The following is a 24,735-nucleotide window of genomic DNA, read 5'->3' as shown; positions in this document are numbered from 1 at the left end:
ATGAAGACATTTAAGGTCGATTTAATTATGTGCACCTGCTTAATTATTGTTTTTAATTGCTACTTTTGTATTTTTAATCCTTGTAAGCCGCTTTGTGTGCCCACGGGGCAAAAAGGCGGGATATAAATTAATAAAATAATAATAATAATAATTTATTGTTGCTATAATCTTAATGGGGCGTGGCTGCACAGGTGTGTTTGTGTGTTCCAGTGCGTGTCATGACAAGCTCCTGGCCTTTGAAATGTACTGCTCCGCCTACTGGTCATCTCAAACTGGCTGTTCCAGCAGTGGGACCCAGGTAGTTGAACACGAGGCTCATTTCTTAGGCAGCTTTGATCTCCATCACAGCTTGGAGAGGACCTAATGTAAAGGTCATATGCAAATATAGGCTGCTGCATAAGGAGTCTGGCCCTTGGCTCATCCTGCCCTTTGCTCCCTGCACAGGCTAACAGCAGCTCTCATGAACTTCAGACAGGGAAATCAATGCCACTTGTGTGCCTTATGGCAGAGCTACGGAGTCCTTCCCCTCCCGGGCCCCATCCTTACCCAGCCAGAAATGGAGATCGTACTGTAGGTTCCCGCTGCGTTGCCGGATAGTGTTGAGGATCACGTAGGCGTCTCCGGTGAAGAAATCCCCGTAGAGATTCCTCGGCACCGGCACCAGGTCGAACTTCTCAATCCTCCAGATCTGGAGGCCGGGCTCCTTCCCAGCCTTCAAGAATTCCGCGTGCTCCACCATCCTGACGGGCTGTGAGAGAAGGGGCAGGGTGAAAAACAAGAACTCCTCGGCCCTCTTTGGGAAGCACAAGGGGACTTTTGTGCAGTGCGGCTGCTTTCTTAGGTCAACTCCTCTGTGCTAAGGCTGCCAAGCTTCCCAGCAGACCAATCCCCGGGCACAGGCTGCAGTTGGGGGGGGGGGGGAGAATCTGCCCAGGCAACTTGGGCACTGTTTGGAAACAAACAGCTGTTGAACTATTGCTGAACAGGGGCAGAAATTGTTATCGCTTCCCCCACATCTCTGAAAGTCAAGGCATTCTTGTTAGTAGAGTTGTTTTAAGTCCAGGAGATGGATTTGCTCAAATTACACCCCTAAGCACTGCTGTGTAGCCTGTATAAAAAGAATTACCCGCCCCCTAGATCTAGTTTATCTCTAGGGTTTGCCTATAGATGAGGGTCTCCCTGCTCTGAGATGGTGCTTGACCTTTAACTCCAGGGCTGGACCAGATGGAATGGGGGGGGGGAAGAGCTAGACCAAGTAGGGGAGGGTGTGGGGCTTCATAAGGCACTCCAGACAGGCTACCTGAGGTCTGCTCTGTGTCTGTTCCCCTGGGGCTGGGGTAATAGCCATGTTCTCCTGAGGTTATTCATGTTACTTAGAACCTCCTGCCATGCCTATAGAAAGAGCTGGCAGGGCTTCTGCTGGTATCCTCTCCAAGACATTGTCAACATAAACAGGTAGACCATGATTGACAGGAAGGTGGGCAGGTCACTGAACAGGTCTGGAGACACCAACACCCTCTTTACTTCCGCTCATTTGAATTTATTTATCACATTTTTATCCCGCCCTTCCACCAAGGAGCTCAGGGTGGTGTACAGAGTCCCTCCCCTCCTTTTGCCCTCACAACAACCCTGCAAGTTAGGTGAGAGAGATAGCAACTGGCCCAAGGTCACCCAGGAAGCTTTACAGCCGAGTGGGGATTTGAACCAGGATCTTCCAGCTCTAACTCCTGAACGGCTACACCATCCTGGCTCTTGCACCTGCCCGGGCTTCCAAACCTTCACGCCATCTCCTGTGCCAGGAAACGGATGACGCTGCCTCTTGAGTCAAAGCATTGGTCATTTTCATGCTGCATCGGGGCTACAGGTACTGAGCTTTCCCCACTCATCCTGGAGATGCTGTCACGAGTTGAACCCGGGGCCATCTACATGCAAAGCAGAGGCTCTACCACTGAGTAGCAACCCCTTCTTCAAACTACTTGCTTCTGTGTTATTGCAAACTTCTAACAACTCCAAGAATTTGAGGGCATAATGTATTCCATACATCACCTGAATGTATAGAGAAACACAGGGATGCAGCTGAAAGTGGCAGCCCCGTTGTCTTCCCACCCCACCACAAAGTACCCTTTATTTAATATATTTTTATCCTGCTCCTTCCTCTGAGGTGTTCAGCAAAGCACACCTAGATCTCCTTCCTGGCTCTCTCCCTGTTATTCTCACAATCATTCACATTACTTCAAATCCTTTGTTTGTTTGAGCATATAAAGAGCTTCATAGACACTATTTTTGTTATTATTCTAAATAAGAAGAACATTTCTATCAAATATTTGTTGAAAAAAAAAAATTTTTTTTCCAACTCAGGCTGCAATCCTCTGCCCACTGTCCTGGGAGTAAGACCTACTCAACACAATGGGACTTACTTCTGAGTAGACACGCACGCCCCAAAACTAGTTCATTAGCACAATATTCTGCACAAAAACCTGACAAGAGAGGGAAGTTTCATGACCTCCAAGAGGTGGGTGGGGGTAAGATTCGAACTGGGGGCCGCAGTGCACAGTTCTCACTCTCCCCACTCCCTACACCACTAGCCAAAAAACAACAACTCTAGAGGCATTTTGGAGACACCTGATTTCTTGCTGCAGAGAATTTGGGCAACTGGGCTTTAGCCCGCAAAAGCTTCTGTCTCAATAGCTCTGCTTTTGAGGTACAGAGGACACTTGGCCGCTGTTGCCATTGACCGATTAGCACAGCTCTCTCCCCTCTGGAATCCGATCCCAGGATGGTTACTCACCACGGTTGAAATCACAGGGACGGCCAGGGCAAGGAAGGCGAATCCCCAAAGGGGCACCATATTGCACACTTCAACCGTGCAACAGCTTGTTCCAAAAGCAAGCCCCTAAGTTTCCTCTGAGGTCTGCCTCAACCCAGCTCCACAAGCCCACTCTTCGTCTCAGATCTGCCTCTGGCAGGAGCCACCAGAGGAAAGAGAGACCGCAGCAGACCCAAGACCTGCTTTTTATCTCCTGTCAACAAAGATGTGCAACTCTTTGGCAGGGACTCCAGCTCAGGAACGCCCAGCCCCAGCTGGAATGCAACAGCAGGACACGCCCGTACAATAGCCCTCGGAGAGATGCTCCAGGTCCCCCAGGGCTATCATCACAGCAATGCAATGTGGTATCTATGACATTGAGGCCAGGTTGATGGAAAACAGGTGGCTACTCTTGACAGTGTGGCCAGCAAGTTACATAAGACCAGAGCTGTGTTTGGGTTGAGACTCCGATGCAAGGAGTGGGAGACAGACAGAGAAATGCAGGGTGGAAGGGGGCGCTTCACCCATTCCTCCCCTGGCAATGTTGCTGCTCGACTCACCAACCATGCGCAAGGCCGCTACATCCGCCTGTACAGTGGCAGTGTGGGTTTGTGTGTGCATGGAAGGAGGATATGATTGTTAGCCAAGGGACAGGAGCGGCCAAACTGGCCCCCAGACTTGCTTTATCCACCTCTGGCATACCCCCACAACGCATGCACATTTATGCACACAATTCATGCGATATACCAAGTCAGACCATTGATCCATCTAGTTCAGGATTTCCAACACTGGCTGGCAGCAACTCCCCAAGGTTTCAGGCAGACATCTTTTCCCAAGATGCTGCCAGGGGTTGAACCTGGAAATGCTCCACACCGGATATGTGCACCACTGAGCTCCAGCCTATCTGCAGAGCCCCACTCAAAATTCAAGCTTGCAGGACTAGTTAAGGGTTGCATAACTCTCTGGCCGACTCAACCCTACCCCAGTTGACCACGACCAGTGAACCGAGCCAAGTGGGTGGAGATCACCAAATCTTATGGACATGCAGGACAGTCCCGTACTGGGATTGGCTGGTTTCAAGCCATGATGACTTGAGCCCTAAGGAGGAGTCTTGGGGTCCAAGCATCTGTGACCTCTGCTCCCTCCTTGTGGGGATATGGGCAGAACACGATGTTTGTCTTGCTCAAGAGCTCCTCTCCTAGCTGACGAACATGGCAAAAATACACTTTGGACAGAGAGAGAGCCGCATCAATTCCTCCAAGACCTTTGGCAATAACAGAGCAAAGCAAAGAACGTCCTGGGATGTTCTCAGATTATTGTTTTTGTTTTAAATTGCCAGTTCATCTCTTGATCTTAACTGGTATTCCTCCACGCCTATTTCCACCTCCCATGGGAGGGAAGAAGACATGGACAGGTCACGGCTTGCAAACCTAGAAGGGCATCTTCCCAAAACACACACACTAGGAACAAAAACCGAGGCCCAATAGCCCATTGCAAAGGCAAAGATTCAGAAAGTGTTCCCAAGCTTAGTTCTCCCATTCAGTGGCGTAGCTAAGGGGGTGCAGGGGGTAGCAGTTGCACCGGGCATCAAGCTTTAGGGGGGCAACAAGCTGAGCTTGACACTAGTGATCAAAATTGTGAAAAACTTGGCATGTATGAATAATATCATCACGTTATATATCATTGGAAAGGTAATTTTATGCTCAATGCAATGGAACAAACTGCATTGGAATAACTGTATTCTATCAAACGTTATGGCCAATTAACCAGAAAATGAAAACACAACTGCCTTCTGGAACAAAAAATGGATTTCTTTAACTCAAAACTGACCTATGAAACGGATTGTTCTGAAAGGCAATGGCATGTTATCATGATACACCATGAAACCAATAAGGTGTTAATATGAGTCCGCTCTCATTTCCATGTATCATAATACATTTACCCCGCTAACTGGGTAAAAAGGCACTTTTTCAAGTGGTGCCCCTCTTGTATTTAGCAAGGGGAGAATAACCATCCCTTTTCACCCCAGTACAGTGTCTCTGATAATTTAGAGACTTAATTAAATTTGATTTTGTCTGGGGGGGGGCTACAAATCTTATTTTACTGCAGGTAGCAGATAGATGCCTTAGCTATGCCACTGAGGGGCAGGCAGCAGAGCAAGCGGGTGGTGAGCTGCTGGGGGGGGGAAAGAGGTGGGTTCCTCCCAATTTTCACTTTTTTAAAAGCCTTGGTGTGATGTCACTTCCTGTTGTGACATCACTTCCGAGGCAACATTTTGAGCTTGGCACCGGGTTACATGATCATTGGCTACGCCACTGCTGCCATTCCAGGAAGCCTAGACTGGGAAGATTTATTTTTAATTATAAATGAACATAAATGTATCTATCGGGTTGAAACCTACAAGCTTCGCCTATTATCCAATGGATGGTTTGCTCTGGTGCAAAGGAATGTTTGTGAACATTCCAACTGCTCAGGGGGAGGAACAAATCACACAACAGCTGGTGAGGTGTGGCGAGGACATTGTTGGCAGGCCCCAAACCACTTCCTTCCTTCCTTCCAGGGGGTGCAGTGCCTGAATCACCTAGACCGGAGGGCCCCCCCCCCAATCCTTCCTAAACTTTTTTTGCACTCACAGGCCTTCTGCAAAAACAGTGGGAGCCCATACCTTCCCATATTTCAAACAGGAAGATGCTTGAACAGCACCAAACAGCACTCCACACAAACCGCACCCTGTCTAGGATTACACAAAGGGTAAAACCTCTTCACTGCCTGTGGCGCTCACGTATTGTGCAACCCACAAGAGAACCTTTGCTCTTTTGGTTAAAGAGACATGGGGGAGGGGAAATATTATTGACCAGCATTGGGAGAGGGTTGCCACCTAAACACGACACAGAAGCTGCAACGTGCAGAGGACCTTGATGTTTGTGCACACATGAGCACTTGAGCAAAGACACAATCCAACCCCCCCCCCCCCCGGAAACTTAATTACTAACTACGGGTTCAATCCTATCCAATTTTCCAGTGCTGGTGTAGCCATGCCAATGGGGCATGCGCTGCATTTTGTCGTGGTGGGGCAGTCAGAGGTCTCCTCAAGGTATGGGTATTTGTTCCCATACCTTGGGAATGCATTGTGGTTGCACCAGTGCTGGAAGTGTGGATAGGATTGGGCCCTACATTTCTATCTATTTGATTTTTCTCTGTAAACCGCTTTGTGAACTTCTAGTTGAAAAGCGGTATATAAATACTGTTAATAATAATTAATAATAATAGCTCACCCTTCCACCAAGGAACTCAGGGTGGTGTGCAAGGCCTGCCTTCCCCTACTTCATCCTCACCGCATGCTCTGTCAAGCAGACTGACTTGAGAGATAGAGCTGATTTTGTGTCCCTCTGTGCAGGACTTTACATGGTCTCTGTTGACATTCATGCCAGTTTGATTGGTCTGTTTCTTGGATCTTTCGCTACCCTCTTTTAAAGATGGGGGTAACATTCACCTGGAGACTGGAGTCCACATCACCAAGCCCCTTGAGGCTATTCATTAGGGCTGCCTCTTTATGAGAAAGAGATTGGATTTTTGGAAATAAATAAAATATTGCTCGTCAATTAAAAATAGTTTTTCTTTCTAGATCACCTTTTTTTAAAAGTCCCATAAGGCTAAGTGGATCCTAATGGAGTGTCATTTGAAAAAGTGGGTCCCAGTGCTAAAATGTTGGCAAACCACTGCAATATACCATTTCAAAAAGTAGGGAAAGCAAGAGAACACACTTGAAATCCTAATCTGGGAAGGCCAGCGTGATCCTAACAGGCTTCATGGAAGCGAGACCCATGCGCAGAATATAGGACCAGCAGGGTGCGTCTGGTTCAAAAGGAACAGACCCAACCAAAAGACTTGCACAGAAGCATGACTCAGAGCAGACACTACACAAAGCCTCCTGTAATTGACACAGAACAAACTGACAGGTTTACTTGTTAGGGCAACCCTCCAGGTGCCTTTCTGCAAGACTGAACAGCCCCAAACACTGTAGCCTTTCCTCATCACGGCTTGTAACCTGTGAAGGACTTTTCTTCTAGATATCTGTCTGGTCTCCTTTTAAAGGTATAGGCCAGGTGCCATCATCACTACATCCTGTGGCAAGGAGTTCCACAGATTCATTACCTCCTGGGTGAAGAAATTTTTTCTTTTGTCTGTTCCAACTCTCAACTTTAGTGGATGTCCCCTGTTCTTAGTTTTACAGCACCGCTGCCGGCGCTAGTACGAGTCACCCCACTGGACAAAAAGTGTTTCCCCACAACTTTTCTCCCAGCCAGCTGACAAAAATGCTATTTACACAGCTGAACTGGCAGCAGGGAAATGAAAGACTGAGCTTCTTAATCGGAATCAGCTGCCTCATCTACGTAGGTTCTTCTCAAACATCAGCTGATCCGGGGTACCGCCAAGACTCCGAAGGTTTTCCACAGAAATATGGAAAGGCGGTGGAGAAGGGGGATAGCCGAAAAGACAGGCTCAACCAAGAATGAAATCACGGCATTGGAATGATTACATTGGTTGTGAAGCCAACAACAGTTGCTGTATTTAAAAAAAGGAACAAATAAATGGAGAAGTGGATTATTCTACATTCTCTTGTTGAATAAAAGGCAGGGCATAGGGAAGTCCTGATAAAATAACAGAGAGCTATCAGTGATTAGGGAGAACCAGACAGCAAATAAGACCCGGTACATGGTAGTGGCAACAAGACGGAGCAGAAAATGACAACTTTGGTTGTCCAACAGCACAAACTATCAAGACTGGTGGGCAGCAGTTCTCCAGAGCTTCAGACAAAGGTCTTTCCCAGTCCTGTTGAAGGGTTTGAACCTGGGGCTATCCTACACACATGTTGGCATCCTTCAGTCTCAGAAGACTATGTTATCGCGCTCTGAATGGTGGTTCTGGAACAGTGTCCTCTCCAGTGCGCGAAGCCTGGATAAAGTCGATATGGAGGATAGACTGTCCTATGCACAAGGTACATGTTTTTACATCAAGTGACAGCTCCTCCCTGAGTTAGTAGCTAGTTTCAAGTGCCCCCTGATTTAACTATCCGTTTATTTCTGTATCCACTGGTGGGGGTCCTGGAAAAGACTTCCCATGGGTACAAAGGCCCACTACACTGCCTTCATCTGACTTTTAAAGCAAGTAGTGCATGGGTGCCCAGCGCTTTGTCACTCAGGAGGCTGGCAACGGAAAACACTCGTATTTAAAGCCATCAACTAGATCCGTCTACCACCAGCAAGCCTGCCCCCCCCCCTCAAAACAGAGCACCCTGCATTGAGCCAGTGCCTGAACATAAAGGGCGTTTTATTGGCAGGGATGAATTCCAGATGACTTGCCAAAAAGGCACTCAAGCTCATGGACTTTTTCATGTGGGCAGAACCACAAATGTTTTGAGCTGGTCACAAGCTCAATTCTGCATTGGACCAGCAGGGGGCAGACCTACACTAATGGTTTGCTGCTTAATGGGAAGTTAAGATATTTTGTTTAATTCCATGGCTGAAGAGGAAAAAAAAGAAATCAATCATTGCAAATATATTTCATGCATACCTAAAAAATAGGTATACAAATAGGTGCTTCTTGAAACACACATCCTATGAGGAGGGGGCTGTGATGTCAACTTAGCAGTGGAGGACTGGAAATCAAAGATGCTCAAAAATCTTTAGGAAATTCTATATTTCGGCAGGCCAGACTAATGGGATCATTTTTCTTAAGGCTGGACTAGGTTCAACAGGAAGTTTCACTGTTATCAGCACTTGGAGATGCTGGCCTTATACCTAGTGTCCTTGGGTACCTGTTCCTTCTCAACGTGCCTGCAGAAAAAATGTCATGTGTCAAGGGTCCTTTAGCCCTGTAGGAATCCTGATCACTGGGAATACAAATCCCACCGACTCCCAAGGAACTTGAGACAGGTTGGTGTGACCCCCCCAGCAATGATCTGGATATTTGGACATGACCTCCGTCCTAGTCCTGCATGTATATGAGACATATACAGCCCTGCAAAATCAATGAGAAAGACTCATTCTGGTTCAACCTGTTCACGGTCCGCAGCTTAAGCAAACATCCAAGGACAGCACAATGCATTGTTCCAGAGACACAGTCACAATATCGCAGCCAGGAGATTGCTGAGTCAGCCCCAAAGCACAGCTAACCCACCCTCTGAACAAACTGAGACATCACACCCACCAATAAAGCACAACGTTTGCCTCTCCCATCATCACTCAGCCAGGAGTGGGGAGGACAGACTGGCCACCAGCTGTGACAGCAACACAGACCTGAGCTTCAGCAGAAGAGCTTATGCCCAGTTTGAACTAATTAGTTACCCCGGTTTAACCACCACTAGGTCTAGCAGACTGCAAAAACTACCACTGTACCCCAGCAGGAAGGAAACTAGTAGGTGGTTGGCCTGCCTGGAGGTCTGAAGGGTCCCTCCTTCAAGCAACAATCTTTTTGGGCACAGCAGTACCACCTCAGCTCTCCACCACTTGGCATTAGTCCATCAGTCAGTGCCCCAGTTTGTGGTTTGTCCTCCAGTCCAGGTACTGGTTCATTGCCTGTTTGCCAGTCTGTATATTCGCACCTCAGAAAGTCATATCCAGAGTCAGTCCAATAAGCAGAGCCAGGAGTCCGGCTTAGCCAAAAAGTCAGCCCAATTTGCCAGCAAACCTCCTCCATTCTAACTACAACCCACCAAACTCTCCCTCCGTCAGGTGCTCTTGTATCCCTAAAGACCTCATTGCCTCTCGTGGCTGCAACGGGGTGCAAGTTCACCAGATTAAAGGGCCACTCCTGACACCACAGCCTCTCCATCTCTTCTGCGATTCCAATACAACCCTCCATGTGCAGAGGTAGTCTATCTCTGAATGCTAGATACCACAAACACCCACTGGAGATATGATGTTAATAAAGGACGGACTGGCTCCATTTTTTTACATCTTAGAGCCCAATCCTATGCTTCTCTGCTCAGAAGTAACAGCCCAATCCTAGCCACACTTTCCTGGGAGCAAGCCCCAATGACACTAATGGGACTTACTTCTGAGCAGACCTGCGTAGGTTTGGTCTGTAAGTCACGTTATAGTCAATGGGGCTTCCTTCCAGGAAAGTGTGGATAGGATGGTGACCTTAAAAATATTATCTTCTCCGGTGAAATCTCCACGGCAGGGTCAGTCCTTGACATCTGGGAAGCTCCCCCCTCAGGCAGGCAGGTCAGGCTGTGTTTTTCCCAGCAAAACTGTGCCAAGGCAAGCCTGTTTCCTGCCAAAACACTACACAGCAGGGGAGGTGCTGCAGAGACCCTGTGGGGGCACGGCGGAGGGCGACACAGTCCTTCAGAAGCCAGCTGAGGCACTTGTTGATTCAATAAGGGGGTGATTTGTGGAAGATGGCAAGCCCCTCTAGAGAGGCATCCGAGACTGGCAGCGCTGTGCCCACCATACAGAGAGGCCCTGTTCTCCAAGGAGAAGAATCCATTGTTCCATGCAGGCTCCAACCCTCTGCAAGACGGGGCACTCTTTTCAAATCCAGACCACCCGCCCAACCAATTTCAATTCTCCAAGCTCTGGGGCTGGAGAAAAGGCCGCCAGACTCTTTCAGGCTTCTGCGCCTCTTGGATGCCTTCCCAAAGCCTTGCTCCTAAGCTCCTAATATGGGCATATTGTCTTCTTGCTCTCTCCTCTGCCACGGCTCTGTGGAGGCTTGACATTTCCAGAACGGAGGTGCATCTGGATTAAAGAGCCTTGCGGTTGGAGCAGCCTTGCGGAGGGATGCAGGATGGAAATTCTCTTGGCAGTTTTTTTTTTTTTAAAAACGCTTCTTTGCAAAGACCAGCTGGGTTCTGAGCCTGAACGGCCAAACGCAATGCCATGAGATTTTGTGGAACTCCTTGCCACTGGATGTGGTGACGGCATCTGGCCTGGATGCCTTTAAAAGGGGATTGGACAAGTTTCTGGAGGAAAAATCCATTACAGGTTACAAGACATGACGTGTATGTGCAACCTCCCGATTTTAGAAATGGGCTACGTCGGATGCAAGGGAGGGCACCAGGATGCAGGTCTCTTGTTATCCGGTGTGCTCCCTGAGGGATTTGGTGGGCCGCTGTGAGATACAGGAAGCTGGACTAGATGGGCCTTGGGCCTGATCCAGCGGGGCGGTTCTTATGTTCTTATGAGGGAATTGGGACTCAGGAAATAAGTCCAACCCAATCGGTCAAAGCTCCTGTGAACCCAAATTATCCTTCCATAAAAGGAGGGTGCCCTTGGCTTCCTTCCAACCAGCTTCTACTCACTCACTCTGCCTCGTCTCACGCTGGCTGTGATCGGATCACAACTGCTACTCTTAGCAACTACTGCCCTTCTCTCCAACACTTCCAAGCCAATGCAACTAGTCCACTATATACTGTAAAAGTGTGATTCCTATCCCCAGATCCGGAAACATGCTCCCTTCGGGACTGGTGGTAATTAAAAACTCACCCTTGTAGGCAAAGAGGAGCCAGAAGAAAGCAAGTCTTCATTAGAAATGCAAACCACTTATTCAAGCTTTTAGATGACAAGGCAGAAATCAAGTTTCTAGCCCTCAAGAGACTGACATCCACGACATCAATGGACAGGTTGGGTTTCTCAGGAGCTGGTGAAGTGGTGCTGACTAGGACGTCCTGGAGTCGGAAGATGGTGCTTCCCACTCTGATGTCCCAAATCTCCCTCCTGTAGCTTCATGACAAAGCAACTGAAAGCCCAAGCCAGTGATTTTCAACCTTTTACATCTTGTGGCACACTGGCAAGGCACTAAAATGGTCAAGGCACACCACCTGTTTTTTGAGAATTGACAAGGCACACTGTGCTGTCAATGAGGGGCTCACATCCCTAACGACCCTACTAATAAATGACCCACTCCCAAATTCCCACAGCACACCTGGGAACCATTCACGGCACACCAGTGTGCCACGGCACACCAGTGTGCCACGGCACAGTAGTTGAAAATGGCTGGCCCAAGCCTAAGCAGGTCTACTCACAAGTAAATTCCATTATGTTCAATGGAGCTTGCTCCTGGGAAAGCATGCATGGGATTGAAGTCAGAGTCCTTTGCATTCAGAAGCTCTCCAGTTCAATCCCTGGCCCCTGCAAGGAGGGCTGCTTCTAGTCTGTTGACGATCTCCAGCCAAACGGATTCAGTTCAGTGTAAGGCAGGTTTCTCGGTTGCCTGTTTGCAAAATGAGGCTGAAACCCAACCCACTGGGGATTTAATTCCGGATCCCTCCGTGATAATGTTTGCTCAATCAATGCCGTGGGACGGACCCTGAACCCAATTCCCAGTCCCCCACAACTTCACTGAGATCACCTTGAATAATTTCCATCAATTAGGGTTATTTTGCAGCCCAAGCCCACTGAGAATTAAGGGCTGCCTAAACTCATTGATTTAACTGGGGTTTGGGGCACACACTGCATCCGATCGAGTGGTTTGGCCTGGCAAAAATTGGATAGCAGAGCCAGAATGGGACAATTCCCTGTGTGCTTTAGACTTTCAGTAAACTGGCACAGATAACTGAGCAGATCATGCTTTTGAATGGAAAGAATCCAACATTGGTAGCTATACCTGCTCTGCCTTGCCAGTGGCCCCCGACTCAAGGGGGCCTTCAGTCGGAAAAGACCGGACTAGGGGCTTGGGGTGTCTCTACGATGAAGCAAAGGTGAAAAGGTTGAGGGCTTTTTGCTAAAAAGACACACAACTGGTGCAGGTGGGACGAGCTGTGGCTGCCAAAATGGAACCTTCATATTCAAGAGCAGTATATCTCCGAGGTGCAGATGCGGCCAAGGAACCCTGCATAGTCATCTCTGTCATGAATGGCTTGGGAAACGTCTTCAAGCGGCTTGGAGCAGGGCCGTGAGGCTGGGCCAAATTAACCTGCTCTGATCCAGCTAAGTCACTCTCAGGTCCTGATGCCCATTTTACAGGTGGTAAACTGCGTTTGCTCACGAGCCTGAGATGACATATCATTCAAATGAAGTAGTCACGAAGCATCGGTTTCCCCAGAAGACAGCCCGGATAACCCCCTTCCCCTTTGTTTTCGAGGATCTCCCACCCACCTCCCAGCCATGCCCCCAGGAATATATTTTCAAAACATGCACAAAGGTAGGTTTTGAAAATGAAAGGAGTTTAGGCGATCAGGGAGAGGAGATGGAGGTATTCGGCATAGCAAGGGGGCAGAAAGGGTTTGGGTGGAGAGTCCTTGGTTAGCAAAGTTGGAATGATTCATAACATCCAAAAAAAAAAAAAATTGCATGTTAACATTCAAAGCAGTTTAATCAAAGTGGGTCTTACTTCCTACCTTGGCGTCTTTGACACAAGTCAGCCCCATATATTTTTTTTAAAACACTCTCCCTAAGGGAAACATTTTAAATAGGGTTTAAGTTGCTGCGTTGACACTTTTATTTCTCGCAAAACTTTATTTGGCTGCGTCACAGAAATGGGACACTTATGGTTGGTGCCAACTACTTCAAGGCACATCCAAAGGTGTTCTGAGGTGCGGGGAGGCCTTCGGAGGGGTCTGGTTGAGACAGTACAAGAACCATTGAGGCAATCAGCGGATCCCTTGCCCCTCCGCTTCATTCATCGGAGCGTGTGGGTCAACACCAGCCCTAATCATGGCTGGTGACCGTTGATAGATTTGCCCTCTTTGGAGGGCCAGGTGTGCCCCTCCCCCAGTAAGCTGGTGCAGCACAACAACCCTGCAGATTGAATTATCCATGGAATTTGGTATCTGTGGGGCGTCCTGGAAAAGATCCCTGGCAGATTCCAAAGCTTCACCGTATAGGACTGCAGCCTCAATGCTACCTTAACTGGTTTCGATGGTATCATTTGAATGTATGCACACACCATTCATAATCTAATCATTCAAGTAACACCCTGTGAGCGTTTGCAGCATGAAGTACTCCTAGGGCTATTTTTAGCAGCCCTGGCAGGCCCCCAGGATGGGTCAGAGAAGCAGAAGGAAACAGGGTTTTGCCAGTTGTCGTTCTGTCAACAGTTCCACCCTGCTCAGCTGCCGAAAAGCCAGCTGAAATAGCAAGGAGGCCAAGAACCCACCAAGGAAATGGGACAATTGCACTGCAGCTCCAATCCAACTTTTGCAGCCTTCCGGAGCAGGACTTGGGATATCTGGGGCAAACGCTGCTTTGGGGTTAAATTTAGAAGTCCACCTCCCTTACACAGGAAACTGCTTGAGACTGAGTCAGACTGCTGGGCAAGCTGGCGCTCAGTGCCTTTGGCGTGACTAGGGTTTTCGAAGCCAGGCAGCGAGAATTTGAGCTCTTTGGGGTGCAACACAACCCAGGTTAAAAGACAGCACAAAAATATGACTGGTATGCAACAGCGAGCCAGAGAGCAACCTCAGGCTTTCATGTTGCAAACCGCACAAGATCCCCCGAAGAAATTTCTGTATGGCTTTTCCTTGCTTATGCAAAACTAGTTTCCCTCCCCAGCTGCGTCTCAGCGCTGGAAGGCTGGAACCATGATCAGGAACCGCAATCGGAGAGGGCGAGGCGGCCTCCTCCTCCCCTGGAATAATTGCATCCCTTCCTGTCCCCATGGCGACAACTTCAACATCGGCCACATCCACACACACCACAATTATTTCCAAAATGTAATCACTCCTTGTGAAAGCCATGTTCTCCTTTCCTACGACTCATGCGAGGAACTGGCTTCGATCTTTCTCAGAGAGAGCCTCTCTCCTCAGCATCTATCACCACTGCCCTTGAGGGGTGGAGGCCAGGAGGTGGAGCGTTGCGTAGATAGCCCCTTGAAACAGAGCCTTCCCTGCAGTGGCTCCACTGTTATGGAACCAATTTGCTATTAGGCTGCTATCCTAAGCTTTCCTGCTAGGAAATTCTTGCCCATCTCAGCAGACTGTGGTTCTGAGAAGCCAATTACACTTTTGAACAGGATGACTGGTAACCATGGGTGGGTCTGGGGCGGGGGCCAGAGGTGCATGGCTCCCCTAACCGTCGTACCAGTGGGGAGCAAAATCAGGAACCAAGGGAACACTCAATGGGAAGGGCAATGGTGTCCAACAGAGCTGAGTTGGAATGGGAGCCCAGGTCTACCTGGCAGGTAGATCTGGCCTCCAAGTTCAGGCAGGAGCCCAGGTTTACCTGCCCAGCAAATGGCCACAGAGGCCATAAGCTCAACCAAGAGCCCAGGTTCAACCAGGCCTCCAAGTCCAGGTGGGAATCCAAGTCTATCTGCCCAGCAAACAGCCACAGAGGCTATAAGCTCAACCAGGAGCCCAGGTCTACCAGGCAGATAGCTCTGGGCTCCAAGTCTTGGCTGGAGCCCAGGTCCACCCACCTGGTTGAACAGGGCTCTGAAGTTAAGGGAGTGCTCATGGCACAAACACTGGATCCGCCCCTGCAGGTATCAATAGCCTGGCAGGAGCTCTGCCACTGAAAAGCTCCCCCCCAGTGGAAGAGTGGTGAGGATACTTAAACCTTTCCCACCTATTGCTTTTCCCCCCCTGAAGCTTCTCCCACCTGCTGTGACCCTTGCTGGTGTTCTAGATCTATGCTTCCTTCACAGATGTGGGTCCAGATCCCAAGAGAGTGAATTGGGAGAGGGCAGAGGGAGTTTCAGAATGGGAAAGCGAGAGCCAGCCCTTCTCCCCTGCTATTTTTCCACCGCAAATCATTCCCTCCTGAGGGTGCTTTGCAGCAAAAAAAAAAAAAAAAAACCCATCAAGCGAACACAACTTTGCAGTTGCACAAAATGTGCGCTTGAGCCCGAGTCAACATTTCGGGTCGCCCTGCTGCAGGTTGAATCCTGCAGCCGCCCCACACACCCTATAAACCAGTTTCGCCCTGGGCTTATCTTCAAACATCGGAACTCCTCCGCCTGTGGGTTTATTGATCATTGTTTTACAGTCTGTTTTACTGCAAGCTGCCAGAGGTTTCTGGAGAAACGGAGGGGGTCAAAAGCGAACTAAGAACCACCCCCATAAATTCCTACAATGCATCTCAGAAGCTAAGCAGGGTCAGGCCTGGTTAATACTTGGATGGGAGACCACCTGGGAATACTGGGTGCTGTAGGCTTCTACCATAGTCTTTCGAGACTGAATGTTGCCAACCAACCATAAGGGAGACTGGAGGATGCATTTGATCAAGATGCTCTATTGAACGACATCCACACAGAAAGCATGTGATGCATCGTAGAGCGGCCCCCTCCCATCTGTGACATGGATGGTCACAAGAATTTTTTTCCCCCATGTGGACGGAATGGTTAAGTAGCAATACGCCCCCCTCTAAGGTCTGGTTTGCTCGTCTGGGTACATTTCTGGAATTCTGTACACTTGATGTCCAGCAACTGGGCATGTGAACAGATTCCACCAAGGAGCCTGATGTCTGAAAACTCAGACAAGAGCAACAGCCAAAGGATTGTTGGAGAAAATGACAGGGGATACACTGAGGTGACCTCACACAAACATTGGATGACTGCGGTCATCAAGGAATAAGTGCGCGCACATGGCCCATCTGTTGTGCACCAAGTGCACGGCGGATGGAGTGTGATGATGGGGACTTTGGAGATGCTTGATTTATCCTAGTGTTGTTTCAAAACTGCAGGCTGTGAGACCCTCTGGGTAACATGAGAAAGAGACCTCAAGACAAGGAACACGACTGTGCCCAAAGACCTCTATCTGCTAGTGGGTTTTGACAACTGCTTCATGTCTTGCTTGGTTTCTAAGAGGGAAGGATCAAAATTATGCAGGCTCACATTTCCTTGTTCTATTAGAGAATCAGGGCTGATTAAAGGGAACCCCAGCTGTAAGAGACGTGGGCGTGAGTGCGGATTACACCATGACTCATGTTTTCGTTCCCTTTCTGCATATTGAGCAAGATGACATTCACAGCTGTGGCAGCAGGAAGGTCTCCTACCATTTGGAGAGCTGCCAAGGAGACTTACACGTTTTCGGGAACTGGTCAGACAGGCATCTGTATGGGTTGCTTTCAGGAGGCGCTTAAAGGGGGTGGACTGGATAGCCTTTGGGAACCTCCGTCGCATTCAATGCAAAATAACACCAGCAGCCCAAATGAAAAGCCGCGGAGGTGAAAGGGCAACCCAGACCCTTGGCGAGATTAACGAAAGGAACACCTGGTGCAAAATTATCATTATCGGGATACTTCAGCCCAATAACACTTAACATTTATATAGAGTGCTTTCTGAGTGTGCACTAACTGCATTTCATATATATTAACAATGAAATCCTTACAACAACCATATAAATCATCTAAGTACTATTGTACCCATATTGCAGTGAGGAAGACTGAGGACCACCTAGTGAGCTCGTGACAACAGAAAGGAAGTCTTGATTCTGTTAGCCACTGTGCTACACTACTCTGATGAGGTCATGAGGACTAGCAGCACAATGACAACAGAAGAAGAGCCCTGCTGGATCAGGCCAAAGGCCCATCTAGTCCAGCTTCCTGGATCTCATAGCAGCCCTCCAGATGCCTTAGGGAGCACACAAGACAGCAAGACACCTGCATCCTGGTGCCCTCCCTTGCACCTATAGACAGACTACTTCTCATGGCTTGTAACCCGTGACGGACTTTTCATCCATAAATCTGACCAATTCTCTTTTAAAGGCCAAGCAATTTTGACGTTGTTTTTGATTTATTTTGCTTCTTAGTCATGGGCTATAAATGGCACTGAAATATCACCCACTCACCACATGACATCCGATTCAGCAACTGCTCTCTGACTTCCAAGATTTTACCAGACCCACAAGCTTTTTGCAATCATGAGGACTAGTGAGTTGGGCCTCATCTCTAAATGCTGATAAGCCACTGAATTTGGTCCCCATACCAAATTTCTCCAGCTTTTTCTGCACTTCCGTGAAGTCCTGGCCTATCTATAACTTTGATTCCTACACATAGCATGTTTCTCAGATGCATGAACGAACACTTTTTCCATCCTCTGCCTGGAAAAATACATGATGGAACTGGTCGAAGATCTCCAGCAGGATCTGATTTATTTTAACACAGCCATGCGTTTATTTCATGGCTTTAAAAGGCAAAATGTTATTTTGTGAGTTACAGGGGAAACCAAAATACTCAGGGTGCAGTCCTAACTGTTCTCCTTATTCCCACTCTCCCTTCTTCATGCGCTTATCCAGTGATGCTCAAACCTTTGAGTGATGCTCAAACCTACCTAAAAAAAAGTTTCACTTTACCAGCTGCTCAAGCCTCTGGGGCTCTCATGTTGCCTGGGCAGCAGAGCTCCCGCAAAGTTGTTTAACCCTTGATGCACACAGCCTAATCTACCCTGTGGGTTTCACAAACCACCCAAAATTGGGTCGTGGCCCACGGTTTGAGAACCACTGCCGAAGAATGCTATAGGACTCAAAAACTTGTTCCTTTTGGGTTGGTCGAAAGAAAGGCGTTGCCCAGCAACAAATTGAAGGGGGGAAAATCACCCCGCGCAACTTCTGTCTTACAAAAGAGACTTGCCTTGTTGTTTCCTGACCTGGTTTGTCTGTTGTTCAGTTAAGCAAGTGGAGGTTTGTGCATCTCTGGCCCTGATACAAGGGTGTCTGATGAAGCAAGGATGCTGTTTGTACACACTGATGTAGTGTGTGCAAGTCAAAATGCAGAACTGCTGTTTGGTGAGGATGGGAAAGCGACCAGGGTGTGTGTGTGTGTGTGTGTGTGTGTGTGTGTGTGTGTGCATGTGTGTGAGACTAAATTCAAACCCATCCAAGACAGCTGAAAGGCTGACAGCCCAATCCTTTGCAGCTCTGCTTAGAAGTAAGTCCCATTATAGTAAATGAGGATTACTCCCAGGTAAGTGTGCACAGGATTGCAGCCTGAGTGGTGTTTTTAGTGCCTAGCAGCTAGACTGGGGAGACAAACCACACCAGCACCACCCACTTTGGACACACAAATGCAACCAAAAGTCCTGTGGCAATGTAAAAGCTCCCCCATTTCTTTCATCCTAGCTGTCCTTGGACTGCAACCCACCTGGCCAGTTTCTTACCCAGCTAAGGAATCATGTGCGGAAGGGAGCCTTTTCCCAGGCGACTAAGGTCTCAGAGGTGGTTCAGGGAGATTATCCCATGCCTCCTGCCTGTGGGTCAGGCTGATGTTTAAAGCCACAGGAGCACAGCATCAGAAAAACCATGGCAAACGAACAGGGAATATTTATGACATTCCATAGCTAGTCGTCCACTGACTGTCTCAAAGCAGACTGTCCAGAAGGGGCAAACTCCATTTCTTCATGCCAGGGAACCTAGTGGCAGCCTTTGCCAGCTCCAAAGCTTTTCTCCCCCTAGTTCGGTCACCGACAAAGGACAGTGAATCCAGGTGGGACAGGCCTTGATATAGAGAGGTGGATGATATGAAAGAAAAGCCCTCTGAGCATGTGAAGACCGCCTGCCCTCCCTTCACAGCACCAGCGCGTCCGGCAAACATGTACCCCACTATCATCTGAAATCCACCTGACGGTTACAGGCAAGGAGGCCTTCTCCGTGGTGGCACCCAACCTGCAGAACTCCCTGCCACTGGAAGAGTCAGCCTGGCTTCCTCCTAGCCAGCACTAGTCAAAGATGCCCCTTTCTCTAACCGATTCTTCCGGGTGGGATGTGCTCTTCTCAAATCCTATTTCTCCTGCCTGCGGGTTTGATTGATGGCTTGAAATCATTTCGCTAAAGTTTGGGCTTTTTAAAAAAAATGTGAGACAGGCATGATTTTCAAAGGGATAATTGCATGGAGGTGGGGTTGCTTGTCTGGGGAGGGGATGCGCACTGCCTTCCTCACCCCTTTTCTGCTGCCACATGTGTAGGGCACACATCCTTCTGCACCACCCCCCCACCCCAGGGATTTCCAAGCTTCCCCACCTATCCTGGTATCCTAGTCTCGGATGTTCAGATCCACACACACAGCCACATGCTCCTCTTTTAGGGCAGCCAGATCACCCCATAAGAGCACCACTCCCCCCCCCAACATCTTTCAATGGAAGGGGAGGGACTGACACGTCCCCACTCCTGCTGGCTCCAGGGTTAAGGAGGAACAAAAGATCTGAGCTTGGATCTGGTGCACCCTCCCTGGGATCCACTCTCTCCCCCCAGCAAGGATTCCTTGGAGATCCTACCTGATGTGGCAGTGGACAAGCAAAGGGAGATCCAGTGGCTTGCAACCCTCCCCAAGGCAGCCGGAATAGACCCAGTAGGGCTGAGCGAGGGAAGGAGGCAGAGAAGGGGCAGGGCTGGAGGTGGAGTCCCCAGTGCAGGCTCCGGGAAGGCGGTGGCAGCCTGGGCTGGTGCTGAAAACGTCGCTCCTGGACACAGCAGCCCGTTTCCCAGCCAGAAAAACGGCTGGAAAGCCCCAAAGGGCAGCAGGGAGGCTAGGAACCCCTCCCCCCATTTTTGAGCATCAAAAGCTAGGCTGCTCCTGCACATGGAGGCTCTGCTTGCCCCAGGGATCCATCCTTCTATCCCTGCCAGGGCCAGACTGTTCCCCAGCCAGAAAAGCTGCTGCAAAGCCCCAAAGGGCAGCAGGGAGGTGCTAGGAGCCCCCCCCCATTTTTGCTCATCAAAAGCTAGGCTGCTCCTGCACATGGAGGCTCTGCTTGCCCCAGCGATCCATCCTTCTGTCCCTGCCAGGGCCAGCCTGGGAACCCTAGGAGAAGGGTGGGAACTCTCCCTTGGGTATGGTAGCTGCATGTGCTTTTTTGGCAGTAGACTGCTGCTGACACTGGAGGACCCATTCAACTATTAGGAAGGAAAGACCTGCTTTAGCAAGCAGGGCCTCCAAGAGGAGTGTTATTAAGGGGTACAAAGTTTCTTTTGGGGGAGGGGAGGGGTGAAAGAGTGGGGAGGAGGGTGGCGGTGGGGCAGGGGGGCAAAAACAGGGTGGGCGATAGTAGCAACGGCCAGAAAAGACTTTGGAGCCCAGGTCTAATGTGCTTCCCGACGCAGAGCCCAGGTCAATCCACCGGTGCGGCATCAGATGTGGTAATACGGAAAACCAAACACACTCCTAAGTCTCTCTAAAACCTTTTAAATATAGACAATCCACTGCGGAAAATCAGCAACATTGTATTTAGGCTCAGCCTAGAATGGAACGTGTCATGTGTGGACCAAAATGTACTTCTGCAGTGGCTGTAGCCCCACAGCTGTGCCCCTGAGCTCCTATCCACGTTTCTTCCCACATGTGACACCGTGTTAAGGAGCATCACGGATGCATTCCTCAGCCCAGCGCATGTGGCTTATGGCAGCCCCCAGCATCCCGCGTGGGAAGCGAGTCCAGGTGAGATATGTAAGATTCCAGGCAATTTCTGGGCCCCCTCCTTTGGGTCCTGGGCCCCCTTTTTGACCCTGGGCCTGGGTACAAATGACCCCCTTTACGCCCACTCTCATGGGCCTTGATACAGCTGTAGGATGTAAGAATATTGCTGGATAAAAGGGAGATGGAGATTGTCACAGAGAGACAATTTGAACCAAGGTGGTGGTCCTGAATTGTGGTTCAGCAGCTCTTAGCCACTGTTAAACACACCGGCTGCCTATGCGCTATGTACACCCCATGGCACATGTGCTTGGGCAGGCTCCAGTTCTCTGCACCTGCTTACTTGGGAATGAATCCTGTGGATCTCAGCAAAACATGCTTCTGATCGATGTGCTGAAGGGTCGGCCTGAGGGGCTCTTCACATGGCCTGGTTTGTACACCCAGCTAAAGCTGGGGGGGGGGTTTCAGGTGGGGGAGACCACTTTTTGTTTCAATGCTCCCCTCCGCAGCTGCTCAGAAGAGACACTGTTCTTCATCACTTTCTCAGAATGGCGTTGGCAATCAGGTTTTTGGCAGGGGCACATGGGCACAGTCTATGTGGCGCTGGGTGCCTGGCTTGCCAGAGGGTTGGAAGAACACCTGTCTCAAGATAGCTGGCGAGTAGATTGATAGGTGCCTGCTTATGTTCTACATGCCCCGCAGGTAGAAAACCAGCAGGGCAGGCAGAAGGGCTCCAACAGAATTTTCTAGCTGCAGAAAGTTGAGCTAAGTGGGGCTTCCTTCGGAATAAAGGGTGCTACAATATTTGGCTGCACAGGTCAGGTTGCACAGGGATGTACACCTGCAAATGTATGTATTTATGTGTTGATTGCATCCTGCTGGAGAATTTTGCGCACCGGTTTGGCTCCCCTTTGCGGTGGCCCCAGAGTCTGGGTGGCAGCGGCTGGAGAGAGGAAGAGGTTGTGGTATCTTGCAGGCTGGCATCATCCGGCAGCCTGTGCAGATTTACTCTGTCACATGACACGTGAGAGGACGACTCACGAGGCTGCCAGCGTTTTGTGGGGCAAAGCGCAGCTGTGCAACAGGCAGATATCCAGCTGGTGAAGCTCCTCGCATCAAGGCTTCTTCAGACAGGGAAAACTCTGCCTGTTCAATCTCAGCCTGCCTTGTAGCTTTCCAAGGCTGAAGGGCTCTGCCCCAAGATCAGCTGGCAGCCTTCGCTGAGTGAAATTCCCAGCTCCAGTATCCTGTTTCCAGCAGCAGTCGGCCAAATGCCTCCAGTTTCCAGCAGTGGTCGACCAAATGCCTCCAGGAAGCCCACATGCCAGGCAGTTCTCCCTCCCCTGCTCCGTGACCCCCCAGCTATTATGCAAAGGTAGACCGCCTCTGCACATGGAGGTTCCATTTTGCATTAGTGTGGCTGGCCAATAACCATTTCATAGATCTATCTTGTGGGACGAACATTGGTTGATGCCGTCGGCCTGCTTTTGCCGCGTCAGGCGGCAGAGAGTTCCATGTGCTAACTGGCCATTGCCTGAAAGTGTATTTCTTTGCATGCATCGATCGGGCACTGAATTGGGTTTTAGGGCTGCACCCTATGGCGTTTTCTTTCCCTCTTTCTTCGGACTATTTGTTAAAAAAAAAAAGAACTAAATGAGAGATGGAAAGACTGAGTCACACCTCAAAACCAATAAACTAGATGACAGTCCTTGCAAATACGGGAGCTTTGCAAGGGGAACCAAGACCAGGCTGAAGCAGTGGAACAAAAGATGGGGGAACTTGCAGGCAGAAAAGAAAGGGAAATGGCTTGTGGGTTTAGTTGAGAAGTTGCTTGCCAACCACAGTTGTTCTTTCATCACCTTGCACCCTTGCAGCTCCCTGGGCATACACCCCCTCCAGGAGGACGTCCATCCCATCCCAAGGAACTGGCTTTCCCTTCCAAGCTGCATCCATGCATGCAAGCAAGGAAAGTTGAACAGGATCAGGCCCTGACTCAGCTCAGAGGTTTATGGCACTCTGGTTCCAGGCAATCAGCGCCCGTGACTGCCCTCTAGCAGCGCTGTCGAGATAGCTAGCCGGGCACCATCCATCATCATATCGGAGGGAGAGCATAACTGCATAATTTTCTCTGATGATGCTCCGGGGTGTGCCGTTCAGATCTTAATCACCCCACTGGGCCTTTCCATCAACTGGTGATCTCCTTTGTACCACATGCGCTCTGACAGGCGGTGGATGTAGCTGCCTGTTCTTCCTTGTACATTTTGTACATTGGGTGATGTGCAATGGACTGGAGAGGCCGGGGAGATCTGGGTCCCACTGTTTGGGTCACTTCGGTATGCCTCAAGTGTTCTTATTTACAAGGCCAGCTTATGATCTTGCCCAACTGCCACAACCTCCATCTGTGCAACATTGGACAAGGCCAGTGGCGTAGCGAGAAAGGGTCCCCACCTCCAGCCATGCCCACCTCTCCACCACTGCCACGCAAATGCCGAGCGGCGGCACATCAGCGATCCACCAGTGCTAGCCCAGTTGAGCTACCTCTGGCACTGAGGGCTGCAAACGTGCTTTATGGCATGTTTGCGACACTCACCACTGGTATGAGGTCAGGATTGCGCTCTGGCAGTCCAATCCTATGCATGTCTACTCTGAAGTAAGGGCCCAATCCTATCCAATATTCCAGTGCTGGTGCAGCTGTGCCAATGGGGTATGCACTGCATCCTGTGGTGGGGAGGCAGACAGAGGCCTCCTCAAGGTATGGGAACATTTGTTCCTTCATGTTGGGGCTGCATTGCTGTTGCAATGGTGCTAGAAAGTTGGATAGGATTGGGTGCTATGTCTCATTAAAGTCAATGGGGCTTACTCCCAGGAAAGTGTGGATAGGATTGGGCTGTAATTTATTATAATTACATGGTTATATTTTAATAAGAAACAAATTTCTCATGGATCAATATATTAATTTTAATTATGGTTTAAATTAATTATTAATTTATTAATTAGTAATCAATGTATCATAATTACATGGCTATATATTTTTTTCTATTAAAGATATATTTAAAACATATTTTTATGGTTATATATTATTTATTGATTGCTTTTAATTATGCTTTATATTGATTGATTAAAATTACAAGATTATATTTTCTCCAGTGTTAATTGTTTTATATTAATAATCAATCATAAATTAATTGATGATTATTGATTAATTAACTTATGCTTTATATTAATTAGTTATTAATTTATTATAATCACATGATTATATTTTCTCAAACTAATTCTGCTTTGTATTAATTATATATAATTATAATATAAATAATTTATATATATATAAAATTATATATAATTAATATAATTTAATTAATTACAATTATATGATCATATTTTCTTTATTTCAAACATATTTACGGTGGATCTATATATTATTTATTGATTAATTATATTTCATATTAATTAATTATGATTATATTTTCTTTGCTTAAAAACATATCTATGATGGACTTATATATTGCAGTCCTTATTGCTCCATTCTTCTCATCCCCCTCTTTTTTCGCCCGCTCGCGCAGCCCAGATTGTCTCCCAGCCCTCCCTTCCCAGTGCGCATGCGCCCTGCCGCCCCACAGACAGGAGGGACACCGTCCCGTGTAC

General features: G+C 48.7%; 1 protein-coding gene across 1 annotated transcript in view; it reads right to left on the bottom strand.

Moving 5' to 3' along the window:
- GSN (gelsolin) overlaps positions 1–20,067 on the bottom strand; it is a 32,595-nt gene extending 12,528 nt beyond the window's left edge. The window contains exons 1-2 of the mRNA XM_066610705.1: positions 19,961–20,067; positions 547–748 (exon numbers count right to left, since the gene is read on the bottom strand). Of these exons, the coding sequence (XP_066466802.1) occupies positions 547–739 (193 nt within the window). The 5' untranslated portion in view covers positions 740–748; positions 19,961–20,067. The remainder of the gene's footprint in view (positions 1–546; positions 749–19,960) is intronic.
- Between the last annotated feature and the right edge of the window lie 4,668 nt (positions 20,068–24,735).

This window comes from Tiliqua scincoides, chromosome 16 (assembly GCF_035046505.1).
Source record: "Tiliqua scincoides isolate rTilSci1 chromosome 16, rTilSci1.hap2, whole genome shotgun sequence".
Lineage (NCBI taxonomy): Eukaryota > Metazoa > Chordata > Lepidosauria > Squamata > Scincidae > Tiliqua > Tiliqua scincoides.
Note: the sequence above shows the minus strand (reverse complement) of the source record. Positions and strands in the feature narration are given on the sequence as shown.